We start from the raw sequence: 18,669 nt of genomic DNA, 5'->3' as shown, positions 1-18,669 counted from the left end.
CTCAGGTACCTTCACACTGTTATCACGTTACACCCAAAGTAACTAAGTACTTTTACTCAAGTCTACTGTTGAGTACTATTTAGATGAAGGCTACTTGTACTCGAGTATTTCTGTTATATTACTTTATATTTTCATTACATTACTCAGAGGGTAAAATATTGTACTTTTTACTGCAGTACTTTTATTTTAAAGCTTTAGTTACTTGATTCAGAGTAATAATACTCCTGAAACCTTAATTGTGAAACTGGACAAAAAACCTTTTGGAGAAAGCAGTATTTTGGCGAAATGATTGTTAAAAAATTATAAGTTATTAGACAAAAAAGTAGTATTTTTTATTTGATTTTTTTTTTTTTGTTTTTTTTGTAACTTCATACTTTTATCACGTTACACCCAAAGTAACTAAGTACTTTTACTCAAGTCTACTGTTCAGTACTATTTAGAGGAAGGCTACTTGTAATCGAGTATTTCTATGTTCTGTTACTTTATATTTTCATTACATTACTTAGAGGGTAAATTATTGTACTTTTTACTGCACTACTTTTATTTTGAAGCTTTAGTTACTTGATTCAGATTAATAATACAAAATACAATCAACTAATAAAGTATGATGTGTTATTAAAGATTAAGCTAAACCTTTATTGGTCTCTATAGTGGTAAATTCACACAAAGCTCCAGTACTATATAAATAATTAAAAGCTCCTCCTTTACCTGCTGCGACATTAAGAGGAGACACTACAGGTGAAATATAATAATACAACATTTTAACTAATAGATATCACCATGAAACGTCCCCAGTTGATTACTGACATTAAGACAATTATTTTTTTGTATTGGAAGTTTTCTGAAATTTTGCATTATCTTATTAAATATGTGCTAATTTGCATAAATTTCCAGAACATAAATCTGAACATTTGGATACAGCTGGGTTCAAAATTCTTGTTTCATTTTGTTGACATATTAGAGTCAAAAGTTTTTACAGAGGGGATTTTGGATATCTCTTTTTATCACTCCATAAATCAGAAAATACTGTCAACAGCCATTAAAAGAAAACATGTTTTTAGGAATAAAATGTTGTATAAATCAGGTTATGAATCATAAATGTAAAAAAAAAAACACTGTAAAAAAATTGTAAATTTTTTTTTAACTGTGTTTCATACATTTTGACCCTGTGAATAGGGTAAAACATTTTAATTAATAGATATCACCATGAAACTTCTCCAGTTAATTACTGACATTAAGACAATTATTTTTTGTATTACATGTTTTCTGAAATGTTATGTTTGAATATGCAAATGAGGCGTTGTCTAATGCTAACTTTTGGTGAATTTAGGAGAAATCTACATACGCAAATGGACAAAGTAGTAAAATAAACATCTAAATGTGTATTTTGGATTTCCACTAGTCTGAAAGAAGAAGACGTGTCATGGAGGCAAAATAGCCCAAAATCTCAAAATTGATCAGTGCGTTACAAAATGTTTTTGCTTGTAGTGTCACATCTTAATGTGATAAATGCATCAATAATTATAATCCAATAATATATAATGTATATTATTCCTGTAATATTCCATTCTGTATAATGAGTGCTTTTACTTTTGGTACTTAAAGTATATATTAATGCTAATACTTTTGTACTTTTACTTAAAGTTTGAATGCAGGACTTTTACTTGTAACAGAGTATTTTTACACTGCAGTATTGAGTACTTCTACTTCCATCACTAACAATAACTATTGTATAGCGAGAGCTTGTTACAGACTGTCTGATTTCATGAAGATCTTAAGGTTTATAACTTTTTTGACTTTATAAATCAAACCATCTCACCCGACGTTCCATTTAGTCTGATTTAGTTTCTGTTCTGGAGTTTTTCAATCACATAATTCAGTATATTGTCTCTTTTATTTTTCACTTTTTCAGTGAACCTACTTTCCTTTAACATTCCTTGTCGGTCTTCACTGCAGTTAGATTTCCTGCTTTTCCAAGAAATTACTGCATTTTGTAAGAAATTATTATTTAGTTCATGTAGATCTCTATTTCTTTTATGATTATGGTGATCTGAATGAACTTAAACTCATGAAAAATGTACAAAAATCAGCCCCAAAACTGAGATGTCTTATGTTTTATTTGTGTTCTGTTCTACAGGAGTTAACAGGCAGAGTGGAGACTGTCTGTGGGATCCTCCTCCTCGGCTGCAGGGTTTACTGTTTGTGGTCTGACGGAGTGCATATTTACCTGGTGATGAATCTGAAAGAGGACAGGACAGACGGTACACACAGAGCCGAGGTGAAGGAACAAGAGAAGTTGGACCACCGTGCTCTGTGCACACACACAACCTGTCCTCCCTGTGTGGACGTCAAACAAACCCCAAATATTTTCACCTTTTGTGTCCAGTGTTGCTCACTAAGACTGTCAGGAAGAGGGCTGAAATATCTACACGAGGTGATCTACTAGTGCAAAAGTCTAGCTCTTTTAAGATATGCTCGTACATTAACACAAGTTACTGATTAAAAAACAACCGCAGGAATGTTTCTGTTGATATTTCACTTTAAAAACGACAGTTTCAAATAGATTTTACCCCCAAAAAATACACAAAACATGAAGCCTTCCACATTTACACATAACCAGAGGTGGAGGAAGTATTCAGATCCTTTACTTAAGTAGAAGTACTAATACCACACTGTAAAAATACTCCTTAAAGTCCTGCATTGAGGGGTCGACTAGGGGTCGCGAGGTCTTCTTGATTTTAACGGGTGTTTGACAACTTTTAACAAAAAAAAAATACAATCGGCCTTTATCTCAGCATTTCATTTATTTCTGTGAAGAAATCTAAATTAAATTGTTATTTTAAAAGTTTGGATTATTATTTAAAATATAAACTTAAAAATTAGAAAAGTATGCAAATAACCAAAGACGTAATAGAACAATGGCATCAGGGAGAAGAAAACAAAAGAAATGAAGCCTATTTAATATGTATGATTGTTAAAAATAAAAAAAACATATTATAGACAGAGAATTGTATTAAAAGTTCCTAAATATGACACAAAAACTCTGATGTGATATTCACAGGAAATAAATCTGCTCAAAATTCATCCAAATTGCTCATTTTACACAAACGTCCTGCAGTTATTGTGTTCACGATTTGTGTTAATTACAGTTTATCAGCTGCTCTGATAACTCTAGTGCAAAAGTCTAGCTCTTTTAAAATAAGCTTGTACATTAATACAAGTTACTGATTAAAAAACAACCACAGGAATGTTTCTGTTGATAGTTCACTTTAAAAACGACAGTTTGAAATAGATTCCCCCCAAAAAATACACAAAACTTGAAGACTTCCACATTTACAAATAACCAGAGGTGGAAGAAGTATTCAGATCGCAATTCATTTGCGATTAATCCTGATTAACTATTGATGATCATTCGATTAATCGTGATTAAGTATTTTAATCGATTGACATCTCTACTTGGTTCACATAGCTTTCGCTCCTTGAGGCTCATGGGAACTGTAGTGTTCCAACATACCAAGCAAACATTCATAACTAACCGTCATACACTAATAATCCAACAGTATTGTTATACTTTCCAGACATGTCGTGTGTTTGTGTTGAGAAACACTGAAGTTATCTTTAAAAACAGATTCTTCCTCCACCAAACTTCAGCCTGCAAACTGATGAGTTTTAGTTCAGACTCGTGCAGCTGCTGAGAGTCCAAAGGGACCAGCAGAGACCTGCAGAGACCTGCAGCTCTGAGTCCATTCACACATAGACTGTATAATCTCACCTGCAGCAGGTGTGCACTCACCTGAGAGAATACTGAGTCTACATGAAGGAAATTAGATTTACAAACACCCACAAATTGGTGGTTTCTGTCAGAAAACCAAAGAAACAGCAGCTCATTCAATTGCATTTCATTTGCATGTTTCATGAGTTAATTCAATTAGTATGACCACCTTTCACCATATAATATAATATATCTTATATCCCATCCTACAGTATACTATACTATTTTATGTTATACTGTTTATGACATTATCTGCTATATTATATTTCTATATTAATACAAACAAACATTATGGTGTCATCTTATCAATCATATTATATTTTATTCTGTTGTAGGGCTGGGAAAGATGATGATACATATTGCACACTATACAATCTACAGAAATAAGCTTTACCATGTGGTTATTTCATGTAGACTATTTATTGAATTACCAGAAAACATGCTCTATTGTGATAAATATCTTTATCAAGATATGAAATGACCTACAGTATAGCGTGATAGAAAAGTTTGGCCACATCGCTCTATTCTGTTGTACGCTGTTTAATAATAGACTATACACGGATTTCACTCTTTCCTTGTAATTTTAATTACTCTTGTGTAGTTTCTATTTTTACTTATATTCTTATTTTGGTTTTACATATCTAGAATTATTATTATCATTATTATTTTACTTTTCTCTATTTTACACACTGACTTATGTTCTTGTGCTGCTGCAACTCTTGAATTCCAATAAATCAATAAAGGCTAATATCATCTTAATTTAATGATTTGATTTTGATTCTTTCTCGTGATTTTTAAGGGTTGTTACTTAGTGAAGATCTTTTTCTTCTTACTGACCAACGATCCTCCTCAATCTGCATCTTTTCTCTCAGTTTTTGTTGATAAAAACAAGTTTAATTGAACTTTCTTCTCCTCTGAAACCTAAAGGGGAATATGTGTTGCTGCTCATTGTGACCACACTGACACCTACTGGTGAGCTCCTGCTACTACTACATCTTTATTTTTAGTGACATAAAATAATTATTACATACTGGTATATTATTATAATATAAACATATATGTCTTTTTTATGACAGAGAATGAAACTAAATATGTCTTTAAGCAGAAGAGCAAAAAGCACTAAGCCTTTCATATGGCAAAATAATTGAATTTATTTAATGGTAAATTATTTATTACCTGAGTATGTTATAGCTAAAAATGTAATTATTAATTATGTATTTATAATTTTTTATAATTTATTTATTTATTCATATCTCACCCTGATTTCTTTCAAAAGTTGTAGTAGCCTTTCGTGTGGCAAAATAATTGAATTTATTTAATGATAAATTATTTATTACCTGAGTATGTGATAGCTAAAACAAAAAAATTATTAATTATTATTGTAATTTTTTTCTTTTCCCTATTACTTCACTCACTATATTTATTTATTTATTTATATCTCACCCTGATTCCTTTCACTAGTTGTAGTAGTTGTGTAAGAGCTATTTATTTATTGTTGTTAATATTTAGTTGATGTTTTACTAATAATAAGTAGTATTGTTTGATTTATTATTTTAGATTTTTTTATTAGATTTTTTTATAGTATTGTTTTGCTAATTATTTGTTTAGTTTAATTATTTTTCTTGTTCAGTATATCTAGTTTGTCTAAGTGCTTTATTATTTATTTATTTGTTGTAGTTGTATTACAGTTATTGTTATTGTTATTATTAATATCAATATTGTTGCTATTATTATTATTATTATTATTATTGCTGTTGCTGTTTTATTATTTTTATTGTTTAGGACATCTAGTTTTCTTTTTTTTTTTTTTTTACTTCACTCACTCACTTTATTTATGTATTTATGTATATGTTGTAGTTGTATTACAGTTATTATTATCCTTATCCTTATTATTATTATTAATATTATTATTGCTGTTTTATTATTTTTATTGTCATTTTAAATCCTTCAGTTAAAGAGTAAAACTCGCTACCGGATGTTTGTACCAACCGAGCTTCCGTACACCGGAAGTAGCGCTCAGTTGTGCAACACATGCAGCACAAGGACGTCTCAAACATTTCACCTGATTTAACAACATTCACTGTTTTACTTTAGTCCTAAAGACTCGATCAGCTGGTTTTCACCACCGAGAATCTGAAGGTGAGTTTATTTAAGAGTAAGACTAAAACATGAAGTTAAAGAGTGAATTCAGGTTGATTCACCTTTAAGACTTAAACTGTGTTAGCTAGCAGTTATCTTCAGGTTGATCAGGTCGTGCACCAAAACGATGATGTAAAATGTATAAGAGTTGTGTTAATTCATTGCTTGATGTTACTTTATCGACCTTATCAAGAGGAACAGTTTCTGCATGTTATTAGATTTGATATGTAGTTAATTTACTTGAGTAACAGCACAGAAGCTTTGCAGTAAAATGTCATTAGTGACTAAAGTTAGAGAGGAAATGTTTGTTTGGTGGAACTGATAAATGTGACAAGAGGTCACGTTTTTTAATGTAATTAATATTTTTACCTAATGTTTTCATATGACTTCCAAGCAAATGTGTTCTCATCCAGTATGATAAATATTAAAGGCAAAATATTATTCTCCAACATTAAAATTAAGAGTGCAAACAACAATGATGATTAATATGTAATGCTTTTAAACGGGTTTGTTATATGCATGTCCTCTTTTAACATCTGTGTTAGACATTATGTCTGTCAAAGACATTATATCAATGAGTGTATGCTAAATGAGTGTTTCTCAAAGAGGGGTCTTGGGACCCCCAGGGGTCGCTGAGGGGATTCCAGGGGTCCCCAGTAAACAGGGGAATAATTTATTTTCTTTTTATTCCATCCATAAGTAACAAAATGACAGAATCTATGACTGTTTTGGTCATGTGTTTACAACAATATCTGTAATAAAACATGTAACGTATCAGATGGGTGACCCTGGGACAAAATCTTATCAAATGGGGGTCTAATTTGTGTCAGCTTATGTTTGCCATCCACTAGGAGACTTTGGAAATACTGAAGTTTGACACCCTCTCACATCTAAAGACAATGTGTCCTAAAGGTCCCATATTGTAAAAAGTGAGATTTTCATGTCTTTTATATTATAAAGCAGGTTTAAGTGATATATAAATACTGTTAAACTATCAAAACGCTCAATATACGGAGAAACACACACAGCTCGTATTCAGAAATTGCGCGTTTGAAACAAGCCGTCAGGATTTCTGTCCATTTGTGATGTCACAAATATACAATATTTAGACCATTACACGGTTTTAAACGTAAACATTCGTAATGTGTCCCAGTTTATTTCCTGTTTTAGTGTATGTGAATAACATCAGCTGACAGGAAGTAAACATGGACCCAAACTGTTACCTAGCAACGCAATTCTGCTGCAATTCCGTTGAAATGCGCTAAAACAGAGCGTTTCAGACAGAGAGTGAATATAGGTATATTCAGACAGACAGTATGAGGAAAATAGTCTGTTTTTTTTTCAACATTACAGAATGTAAATGCTCTAATAGAAACACAAAATACAAGTATGAACCTGAAAATGAGCACGATATGGGACCTTTAATAACAGAAACACTTATTTTTATAACGTCTTTTTGAAAATGATCTCTGACTCTCAGATACTATGGTACCTGTGGATTATGCAAAGTAACGGGGACACTTTTTCTGGACTTTGTTAAACTTAAAAATGATACTTTAAATGGTAAATTCACCTACATAATGTTAGCATGAAGGCAGAAACGGATATATATATCTAAACCTAGACAAATAAAAACAAGACTGTCTACAGGAATAGATACCACTGAATTTTTGTATTGTAGTAATTTGAGTGAACTGACACCTTAAATTAAAAGACCACTCTGGTGTTTTGATGTTCACGTTGATTACACAAACAAGTTTATGTTTTAAAATAAAGTAGTTTGTATGTGTTGATGTCTCCTCAGATGCCTCCCAAACCTCTGGAGCCTCTGGCCAAGAGACTCATGAAGGGAGTGATCGCTGTGGAGCTGCTGGGCGTCTTCGGGGCGTACGGTCTCTTTCACATGATGAACACCAGTCAAGGTATCAGACATCGATTATTTAATCGTAGTATTTACTGACACGAGCTGAAGAACACTTAGATCTGTGTTGAGTGACTTTATATCTTCAAAGAAATAATATCCTGTTTTATTTCCACCACCTGCAGATTTCAGGAACACGATGAACAGACGGTTTCCATCAGTTCTAGAAGGTAAGAAGATATTTATTATTTATGATAGATGGATGTGGATTGTGTCAGGACTGGATTAAATTTACGATTATAAGGTGTTGTTGTTGATGTTTTACATTTAATGACATTTTCTGTGATATTCTATACTATGACATTTTTTATGACATTTCTCGACATAATATATTAGGACTTTTTTATGATTTTTTTCAACATAATGTACTATGTCTTTTTTAATGTCTTTTTTCGACATATGCTATGACTTTTTTTTTTTACTTTTTCGACATACTATACTATGATTTTTTTAATTACTTTTTTTCGACATAATATATGACTTTTTTTAATTACTTTTTTCGACATAATATGCTATGACTTTTTTTAATTACTTTTTTTTTTTTACTTTTTCGACATACTATATTATTTCAACATACTATACTATGATTTTTTTATGACTTTTTTCGACATACTACTATGACTTTTTTTAATTACTTTTTTCGACATAATATATTATGACTTTTTTCGACATAAATTATGACTTTTTTTAATTACTTTTTTCGCGAAATATGCTATGACTTTTTTTAATTACTTTTTTTCGACATAATATATTATGACTTTTTTTAATGACTTTTTTCGACATAATATACTGACTTTTTTTAATTACTTTTCGACATAATATATTATGACTTTTTTTAATTACTTTTTTTCGACATAATATATTATGACTTTTTTTAATTACTTTTTTCGACATAATATATTATGACTTTTTTTAATTACTTTTTTTTTTTACTTTTTCGACACTATATTATTTCAACATACTATACTATGATTTTTTTATGACTTTTTTCGACATACTACTATGACTTTTTTTAATTACTTTTTTCGACATAATATATTATGACTTTTTTCGACATAAATTATGACTTTTTTAATTACTTTTTTCGCGAAATATGCTATGACTTTTTTTAATTACTTTTTTTCGACATAATATATTATGACTTTTTTTAATGACTTTTTTTGACATAATATACTGACTTTTTTTAATTACTTTTCGACATAATATATGACTTTTTTTAATTACTTTTTTTCGACATAATATATTATGACTTTTTTTAATTACTTTTTTCGACATAATATATTATGACTTTTTTTAATGACTTTTTTCGACATAATATATTATGACTTTTTTTAATGACTTTTTTCGACATAATATACTGACTTTTTTTAATTACTTTTCGACATAATATATTATGACTTTTTTTAATTACTTTTCGACATAATATATTATGACTTTTTTTAATTACTTTTTTTCGACATAATATATTATGACTTTTTTTAATTACTTTTTTCGCGAAATATGCTATGACTTTTTTTTGACTTTTTTCGACATAATATGCTATAACTTTTTTTAATGACTTTTTTCGATATAATATACTATGACATTTTTCAGACTTTGATAAGCATGCCAAAACAGGGAGCAGGCTGCATAGATGGAAAAAAGACAAAATAACCATTTAAATGTTTAATTGATCAAAAATGATAATATGGGCACTTTTCTGCCGTTTACATAATTACTTGTATAAACATAACCATAAACTGCATCAGAAAATGTGAATAACTTTAATCTTCGTTGAAGTACATGTACAGGGGCAATATGAACCAAAGTCTGTTTGTCTGTTTCCTCCCAGTTTACTACCAGTCCAACGAGTGGGCGGGGGTCCAAGGCATCCGAGAGAGAGACCATGAAGCCTGGTCGGCCAAACAGGATTGAAGGTGTCAGTCAGTTTAAAAATCCACAAACACACGGCGGCTGCTACTTCTTCCTCTTCTTGTTCCCAAGTGTCTTGTTGCCTCCTGCCCTGGGTCGACCGAACGTCTTCTTCTTGTTGAACATGGTCTTCTTTCTGCGCAGCGTCTTCACGTCGCGGCCTTGGATCCAGTCGTCGCGATGCGCCTCCCACTTCAACTGCTTCAGGCCTGTGGGAACGAATGGAAGTGTTACAAAAGGCTAACATTTGAATCACTTCCCACTATAGTAATAATGGTTGTTTATTCCAGTATTTGTCGAAATGGTCATAAGATTTCATTCTCCATCCCTGTTGTAGAGATTTTGGGAATATATATATTATATATATTATATATATATATTATATATATATATATATATTATATATATTATATATATATATTATATATATATATATATATTATATATATTATAATATATATACATATATATATTATAATATATATATATATATATATATATATAAAATATTATATATATATATATATTTTATATATATAATATATTCTGTTTAAAGTTGACTGTTGTTGTCTAACTGATCTGTTTCTCTCTGTGGAGAAGTTAATAAACTGGCTGGTATCCAGCAAACTGAATGAAAACCTTCTTGTCTTTTCTTAACATGATGCTCAGAGCTTAAAGATTCATACTAGAGAACTGTTGTATACTTTCAAAATCTAATTTAATTTTCTTATTACTTCATTTCAGCAAAAATCTAAATGTGAAAATGACAGATTTCCTTAAGCCACATCTTAGAATTTAGCGTTTTTATACACAACAATTGCAATTAAAGGTTGTAAGGATGATCCTCAAATTCATCCACACTTCAATCTATGAGAAGGTAATTTTAAGATCAGAAAAGACGACTCGGGTGTCCTACCTGCTTTGTCGGTGTTGGCCATCGCGTTAATTCCGATGTTGTCAAACTTGGAACCGGAATTCTCGTCCAACATGGAACCGAACTGAAATCAGAGTAAAGGATGTCATGAGAAAAAAAAAAATCATAGTCGGTCGAAAACAGTCATAAAAAAAGGTCATAGTATAGCAACAGTAATAATGCCATAAAATATTAAGATAAAGAAGATAATATTGTCTTTCCTGGTTCCATCAAAGCTCCATTTAGATATTTTCTGAATCATTCAGAAGAATTTAAACTCGTTGCAGAAGTTCAGATTTGAAGTTGAACTATTCAAATAAAAAAAATAAAAGATCTTCTCACCTCTTCAGCAGAAGCAAACATTTTGGCATCTTTCTTTCCTTTCTTCATCTTCTTCCCCGGTTTCACACCTGAGAGACGGAGAACAAACAATAAACAACTAAATAAACTTCAGTGTTTCACTAACTCAGCAGCTGGAACATCAACAGTCACACTAAAATATGAAGTTAAGACATTTAGACGACTTCAGGTAAAATGCAGGTAAAACATTATTTATTAAGAATGAGTTAAACCAACCTGAAGATCCAGAGAAGACGAGCTCCTCAGAGGATTTCCTTTTCCCCTTCTTGGTACGAGGAGTGATATCTGGAACTTTCATCTCATCATCTGAATCTGCAGAAAAACACATTTTATCTAATTATTAAAGTTTAGTTCATAATCTTCTGTGACAGGAAGTGACATGACACATTTTGTCTTACAGAATATCTCCATTTATTTACTATAATTCTTATGTTACTCTTTTTATATGTACTATATGATATTCATAGTGTAGGAATACTCTGTTAGAACGTAAAAATCTAATTCTTTTACTTAAGTAAAAGTACTGTCATCAAAATATACTTAAAGGGTGGGTCCATTATTTTGTGTTTCTAAATTGTACTGAAGTGCAGTACTTGAGAAAGTACTTAGTCACTGAATATTCTGTTTAAAGGCCCACTTTGTGACAATATTAGATAAAGTACTTGATGTATATTTGGTCTGTTTGTTGTAGTACTCACCACCGGATGCAGCGTCGTCGTCCTCCAGCTCCGGAACTGAAACGAAAAAAAAACAAAGATGAAGATGTTTGATTTAGTATTCAGGTCAGAGACACGTCCTGTAACTGTGTGATGAAACAGATCAAATCATCCCACATACTGACTGACAACCTGGACTAAAAGCATGAACACGAACATGCATGAATATTAACTAAACTATCATCTCAACTTCAGTAAATATACAACATGATGATAAACAAGTTGTTGCCTACCTTCTTCATCGTCTTCATCTCCACCTCCTCCGTCAGGATCCATGAACGTCCCTCCTTCCTCCTCCAGCTCGTCTCCGAAGTCTTCCTCGTCCATGCTGCCCAGAGACATCTCCTCGTCGTCCAGGTCGTCCATGTCCGAGTCGTCCGAGTCCGAGTCCTCCGCGGCTTTCTTTCCTTTTACTTTACTCTTCACATTACTGACGAACAAAGAGGGAGAACATGTTGCTGAAATTAATCAATCAATACGGAATATTGAACATATAAACGGACCACAGTGAAACAAAGATGGTCTGTTAACTGCTGGTCGACGCTGATGTTTGTTTTCTTCCAGAAAAGGTTCACATGATGAGGCGTGACGAATGATAATATCCAATCAAGAAGCGAACGTGGGCGTCTGCATAATCGTTTCTGTCCGTCCAGACTAAAACACCCCCGTTAATAAATCATAAATGTTAACTGCTCACCCTGCAAAGTCCAGATCCTGTTGTTCCATCTCAGTGAAGTACGAGTCTCCCTCACAGGAATCTGTTCAAACACAAAGTCAGATCCCGTCATGAAGTCATGAAGTCACAGAAACACCTAAATATTTATAACGAGTTAAAACTGGATTAAATCAGTTACACGAGGTTTATAACAGACGTTTAACAAACAAAACCACAGGATAAGATAATATTATTCAGCTTAAAACAAACCAAAATACTAGTTTTAGTAAATTAATTATTTTCAAATATGTAAGTACATTTTTTAAATTTTTTTATTAATTAATTAATATATATTTATTATTATTATTATTACCATTTATTTATTTTTATTAATACATTTTTTTTAAGTGTACATTTTTTATTTTATAATTTTTATTTATTTATTTACATTTTTTATGTTATTATTATTATTATTACCTTTTTTTCTCTCCTTTGTTTTTGAATAGTTTGTTCTTCAACTTACAGATACTATCTTTTATATGTACATATTACTGTATTTGTTGTGGTTTAGGTTGTAGTCTTTTTTTTCTTAAGGAAACTTCACCGTTCGTCTCGACTCACCGAGCAGTTTCTCAAACTCCTCGTCGTCCACGTCCTCCACGCTCTTGTTATCGCCGTCTTTTCGCTGCCGGCGATTCTGAAGCTGCTTCTCCTGCTGACGCTTCTTAAAGAAGCTGTCGAATAAAAAAAAAGTTTCATAATAGTGTCATTGTGTTTGTGTGAAGACAAAGAAATAACGACTGAAATAAAAAATACATTTTGTCAATAATTTCTCTATAAAATCGTTTAAACTCACCGATGGAAGAAGATTTCCTCGACGGGGATCTGACTCTCTTCTTTAGACAGAAACTCTTCACAGTTCACTGACAAGGAAAAAGGAAAAAGTTCACTTCACTGATGTAAAAACTCAATAAAAACAAACACTCAATAAAAACAAAAACTAGGTGTTGATGAAATATGTGATCAGACAACAATCAATCAATTTCTTTCAAGAGAAGCTCACCTGGTATCGAGTGAAGACGTAATCTCTGTTTGGGCATCAGCGCTGCAGCGTCCGTGTTTTCTAACAATAAAATATTAAAGCAGAAATTAAGATTTTTCTACATTTTAATTATTCTGCAGCTGAATATTATACACACTGTAAATACTGTCTGTTTTAATCTGACTTGTTTGTGTTTTCCACCTCAGATGCAGCACAAACACACTAAGATAAAACTAATAAAATAAAAGTGTGTTTTTACGTTTTCCTTTCAGCTGTTTTGGGTTTCTGAAGACGAAGCGGTCCAAGAACCTGATGAGGGTGAAGTCCTGCAGCGGGTCACCGGAGTACTGGATGGAGCCTCCCTGAGGACACAACACACATAACACCATTATAAAGATTTAAAGGTTTTATAGAGGAAACATTCACCCTAAAAAAAACACCAGAGAGGAAGAGAAAAGATTTAAATAATGTCACATAGTGATGAACCAATCGGACTTCAAGTATTAAAGGTTTTACCTGCAGGATGGTTTTTGCAAACAGCGACACGGACGGGTGAAAGTGAACGGCGAGCTGCAGAGACACAAACAGAGGAAACACTCAAGAGAAGGAAAGTTTAGAAGTTTAAATGTTTAGATGTGTCACAAAACTTTTATTATGAAGGTTTAATTCTTGCTGACAGATTCACAAACTAAACTATTTATTATGATTGAGAGGACATTTCTATTTGTTCTATTTATATACAATGTCTTATTTGAATAAAAGTTTCATTGACGAGTCGACACCTTTGTGTTCATTGTGATTAGTCAGTCTGTCTGTCAGTCAGTCAGTCAGTTTCTCACCCTCTGCAGCTCCCATAGAGTCGTGTGGTCGGCGCCGCAGAATAACGGGTTCCTGTGCAGCGGGTTGTAGTTCTGCTCTCTCTTCCCTCCTGGAAGCAAACAGGAAGGAAACAACTAACAATCATCATCAACAACAACAACAACAACAACATGAAACATGGCGACGTAGTTTATCTGCTATTATATATAAATATTCTTTATCTACTATTTAAAATGTAGAGATCTTAAAGGAAACTACACCCAAACTGTGACTGAGAATAATTATTAACTTTTACCATGAAACTGGTATTTATGCTGCACAATCTGATTTATTTTCCACAAAAGTTTTCATCAGATTTATCTTAATATTTTCAAGATAAGCCAAAACTGTAATAAATAACAGCGGATATACGAACTTTAAGAATGTTGTTTAGCTCTTGGAAAGATTTAAATGTTGATTTTACAGAAAGGAAATACTGCTGTTATCATTTTAAAATCATCTTTTCCATCCAGGTCTGTTCTCTAACAGAGCTGCGACTGAACAAACAACACAAACACACATAAAGGTTGAATATTGATCATAAATGTCTCACCTTCCAGGTTCTGGTGATGTACCCATGATGCAGTGGGCTTTGCCTCCTCTGTCACTACACTCGCTCCGTCCTCCAGTTTGTCGGCGTCCACAAAGCGCTCCTCTTCATCATCATCGTTCTCTTCAGCGAGGTCTTTGAACTCCTCCTCCTCCCCGTCCTAAGTGAACACAACAGGAAGTAAAATAAATCATCACAGAGTCTTGATTAATGAGTTGTGATGAGTGATTGATGGCGCCGCGGTCGACCGTCTCACCTCGCCCTCCTGCAGCAGGATCTTGAGGCCCGGTTTGGCCTTCATGACCTCCGACACCAGGAAGAGCGCCCCGCAGGCGAAGCTGGCGTTCTGCTCGGCGCTGACCTGCAGCAGTCGCTTCACGAAGGCTTTGACCCGCCGCAGCACGATGTCGGCCTTCAGAGACTTGTAGAGCAGGTTGAGGAACATGCTCTGTCTGGAGGACGACGACAGCCCGCTGTCCAGCAACTTCCTGAGAAGAAGAAGAAGAATCTTGCTGTTAAACTTCATGACTAGATGACGACTCCTCAGACGGGAGAACAGGTGACAGGTGAGGTTGTTTACCTGTACAGAGCCACGTAGTATCGGTCAGAGACGCTCTGCTGCGAGTCCATCACCTGGAAGAGCAGCATGAGCGCCTGCACCGCCGTGTTGAACTTCACCAGGTGAACCACTTTGAACAGCGTGTCCAGCTGCTCCTTCACCTTCTCGTCTCCGACGCCGGCGTACGGATACGCCCTGTTCACGCCCGACAGCAGCACGCTCAGCATCTTCGACTCGATGTCCTTCTTCTTGACGCAGGCGCGGAAGAAGGAGAAGTAGATGGTGATGAGTTTGGCGGCGAGATCAGCCTCTTCGTGGCTCAGCATCACCTGGCTGAGGAAGCAGACGGCGTAGTACTGCGCCTTGGCGCTGATGTTGGGCCGGAACATGAGGCGCTCCACCTCGCAGCACACCACCACCTTCATGTTGGGGTGTTTGTGCAGCAGCGACTCCAGCAGGTACGACGCTTTGGCCGCCGTCTTGTACTCGGGGTCTCCCAGCTTGTTGACCACCTGTATGAGCAGCGCCCTCTCCTGCTCCGGGCGGCTGCACAGCATCTCGTGGGCGGTGGCCAGCGCCTTCGCCTTGGTGGCGGCCACCGTGTCGTGAGCCACCGTGTCCAGAGCCGCCACGAACTCGGCCACGTGGTGCTTCAGGTGGTGCTCGAAGTACCAGAGGATGAGGCGGCGGTCGCGGGCGTCGCGGTTGCCGCTGGCCTTCTCCTCCAGCTGGTCGAACGGGTGCTGGGCGAAGGCGCGGAGCTTCCTGTTCTCCGGCAGCAGGTTGGACAGCAGCAGCTCCCGCAGCGTGTCCAGCGCCATCAGACCCATCCGCCGGCTGCCCTTCTTCTTCACCATGGACACCAGGTTCTCCACGTGCTCCAGCGTGTGTACCGGAGCGTCCTGGATCAAGACCGTCATGGCCGCCATCCTGTCCGCCAGCACACCGGAGGAGACGACCGTCTTCATCCAGTTGGAGTTGGCTCCTTTCTGCAGGTTCTTCTTGCTCTTGTAGAGCGCCACGTCGGCCTCAAACAGCTGCTGGGCGAGCGCCTTGTACTGGTTCACCAGCGAGGAATCCTGCGACGTCGACGAGCCCTCGGCGGCGTATTCCAGGTCGAACCACTTCCCGCCGGGTTTGACCAGCAGCACCGACCTCTGCTGGAACTCAAACACGTTCACGTTCTGTTTCTTTTTCCCGCCGTCTTTGGTCTTCTTCGCCTTCGGTTTGTCTTCCACTTCCTGCTTGTTGTTAACTTTCTGCGGAGCGTTGGCGTTGGATGTTTGCTCCTCTGATGCTTTCTTTGCTTTGGTCTTTTTACTTTCCTTCTCGCCGCCGCTCACTGTGGCGTCGCCCTCGGGCTCGTCCGGAATGGACTGCAGTCCGGCGAACGCCCGGATGCCCAGTTTGGTGATGAACTTCTCGAGCTCGCCCTCCTCCAGGTCGTCTATCGCTCCTTTCTTTCCTCCGTCGACGAGCTCGTTGGTGTCGTTCAGGGCGGCGAGCTGGATGTACTCGGCCTGGAGACGGACAAGAGAAGAAGAAAAAAATGTCGTCATAAACACGTAACATCTGTAATTCATCTACGAGAACAAAGCGATACTTACGGCCAATAAGAAACCAGAGTTTCAGTACCGACGCCAAAACAATACTTTAGTTTTTATACCTGATTTTCGGGGCGTTACAGTTTTGATTCTAAATCGATTGAAATTAACTTCAGATTTCAAACATCGAACTGAAAAAATATTCACATTTAAGAAGCTGCAATCAGAGAATTTAGACTCTTTTTCTTATGAAATTACTCAAACTGATTAACCAATTATCAAAATAGTTGACAACTAATCAATCAATCGTTGCAGCTCTACTTTATTTATTGTTAATATTGTACAGTACATACAATCCTCTACACATATATACATGTACACATATGAACAGACAAAGTATAATAACAATAGAAACCTAAAACAACATATAAAGGGGATCAAAATCAAATCTAAATAAAAGGCCATTTCATATATTTGATCTAAACTGGATCATAAAACAATGTGACAGTTATCAATTCCCAGTCTCTTCTTGACCTCGATATAATATATATATTTGGCATTTATTTTTGCAAAATATTTGCCATTTAATTCTCTGTGAATAGACTAACTGATTTATTGTTTCAGCTGTACTTTTATAAACTGCTTGGTAGTTTAATTTATAGCAAAACATCACATTTCAAAGTCTTCATGTGATTTTTATGCAAAAATCTGAATCTGTAAAGTAACTAAAGCTGTCAAATAAATGTAGTGAAGTAAAAAGTACAATATTTCCCTCTGAGCTGTATTAAAGGAGAATAAAGAGGCATGAAATAGAATATATATATTATATTATGACTCACCTGAGTTCCTCCCAGCCTCAACACCTCGTCCAGACTGAACTCTTCTTCTTCTTCTTTCTTCCCTCCTTCTTCACCTCCATCATCTACCTGATCCTCCTCTTCCTCTCCTCCGCTGTTGTCAGCCTCCATGTCTCTGTCTTCGGTCTGTAAAGTCTCTCTAAAGCTCGCTTTAGGCTTCCTGCGCTGCTTGTTTTTCGCCGCCATGCTTGCTACAGCATGAGGAGACCGTGACCCGGAACCGGAAGGAGATGTCACAGCAGCGTTTCCGTTACGTCACTTAGAAAAACGGAAAAATATTTCAGTAATTTCTCGTAAGTTACGTTTTTTTTAATAATTAAATGACAACAGAAAAATGTACATGAAATAATACTGTCGTTTTATTTATTTTTTTAATGCAAAATTATACCACTTCCTGCTGTTGATCAAGGAGCCAATCACAATGTTTTCTACCAACTACGTCACCACCGTTCGTCCAATCAGAGAGGCCGTCGGCCCTTCAGGGTGTCAAGTTACCATTCTGATACAGGAAATACAGTAAAACTCAAAACTGTCTTTCAAAATAAGATAATAAATGCTTCTGAAGGGGAGCCAGTTTATCTTGGAGCTGAAAAGAAAAATTGTAGTATTACTACATAGTTTATATATTATTATTATTATTATTTTAATATATATATTATTATTATTATATTATAATATAACAATTATTATTATTATTATTATTATTATTATTATTTAAAGACCATATGCACTCGGAAAAGACAGAAAAGAAATGAATAAATATTAACATGTTTATATGGTAATAATTTACTAAAGATTAGAAATAATAATACATTGGAAAGAGCTAAATTCATCATTATGATTTTTAGCTGAAATATATTATATATATGAAA

At 34.9% G+C, this 18,669-nt stretch overlaps 2 protein-coding genes across 8 annotated transcripts in view; one reads left to right on the top strand and one right to left on the bottom strand.

Annotated features, from left to right (window-relative positions):
* Positions 1 to 10,097, top strand: part of LOC119476892 (protein CEBPZOS-like) — a 44,315-nt gene extending 34,218 nt beyond the window's left edge. The window contains exons 1-5 of one of the 7 annotated variants that reach the window (XM_037750513.1): positions 5,762 to 5,911; positions 7,691 to 7,833; positions 7,958 to 8,002; positions 9,664 to 9,748; positions 9,888 to 10,097. In XM_037750513.1, coding sequence (XP_037606441.1) covers positions 7,704 to 7,833; positions 7,958 to 8,002; positions 9,664 to 9,746 — 258 coding nt within the window. In that variant the 5' untranslated portion in view covers positions 5,762 to 5,911; positions 7,691 to 7,703 and the 3' untranslated portion in view covers positions 9,747 to 9,748; positions 9,888 to 10,097. Of the gene's footprint in view, positions 1 to 5,756; positions 5,928 to 6,762; positions 6,841 to 7,421; positions 7,475 to 7,690; positions 7,834 to 7,957; positions 8,003 to 9,663; positions 9,803 to 9,887 lie in introns of those variants that run through there. The other 6 variants (XM_037750517.1, XM_037750515.1, XM_037750518.1 and 3 more) reach the window with 6 other exon arrangements.
* On the bottom strand, positions 9,483 to 17,983 carry cebpz (CCAAT enhancer binding protein zeta). The gene is made up of 17 exons (XM_037750497.1): positions 17,780 to 17,983; positions 15,418 to 16,916; positions 15,094 to 15,325; positions 14,841 to 14,997; positions 14,269 to 14,357; positions 13,946 to 13,999; positions 13,689 to 13,791; positions 13,451 to 13,510; positions 13,244 to 13,310; positions 13,009 to 13,121; positions 12,430 to 12,490; positions 11,966 to 12,162; positions 11,715 to 11,750; positions 11,233 to 11,328; positions 10,999 to 11,066; positions 10,660 to 10,741; positions 9,483 to 9,952 (listed from the first exon to the last, which is right to left on the bottom strand). Exons 1-17 carry the CDS (start codon positions 17,981 to 17,983, stop codon positions 9,789 to 9,791), a joined length of 3,282 nt encoding a protein of 1,093 aa, XP_037606425.1. The 3' UTR covers positions 9,483 to 9,788.
* Between the last annotated feature and the right edge of the window lie 686 nt (positions 17,984 to 18,669).

This window comes from Sebastes umbrosus, chromosome 18 (assembly GCF_015220745.1).
Source record: "Sebastes umbrosus isolate fSebUmb1 chromosome 18, fSebUmb1.pri, whole genome shotgun sequence".
In the NCBI taxonomy this organism is placed as follows: domain Eukaryota; kingdom Metazoa; phylum Chordata; class Actinopteri; order Perciformes; family Sebastidae; genus Sebastes; species Sebastes umbrosus.
This window is presented reverse-complemented; position numbering and strand designations above follow the sequence as displayed.

Coding starts and splice junctions, on each gene's coding strand:
- cebpz (XM_037750497.1), bottom strand. CDS start 17,983: ATGGCGGCGAAAAACAAGCAGCGCAGGAAGCCTAAAGCGAGCTTTAGA. Junction 15,326..15,417: donor TACTACGTGGCTCTGTACAG/GTAAACAACCTC, acceptor TCTTCTTCTCAG/GAAGTTGCTGGACAGCGGGC. Junction 12,491..13,008: donor GGAGTTTGAGAAACTGCTCG/GTGAGTCGAGAC, acceptor GTGTTTGAACAG/ATTCCTGTGAGGGAGACTCG.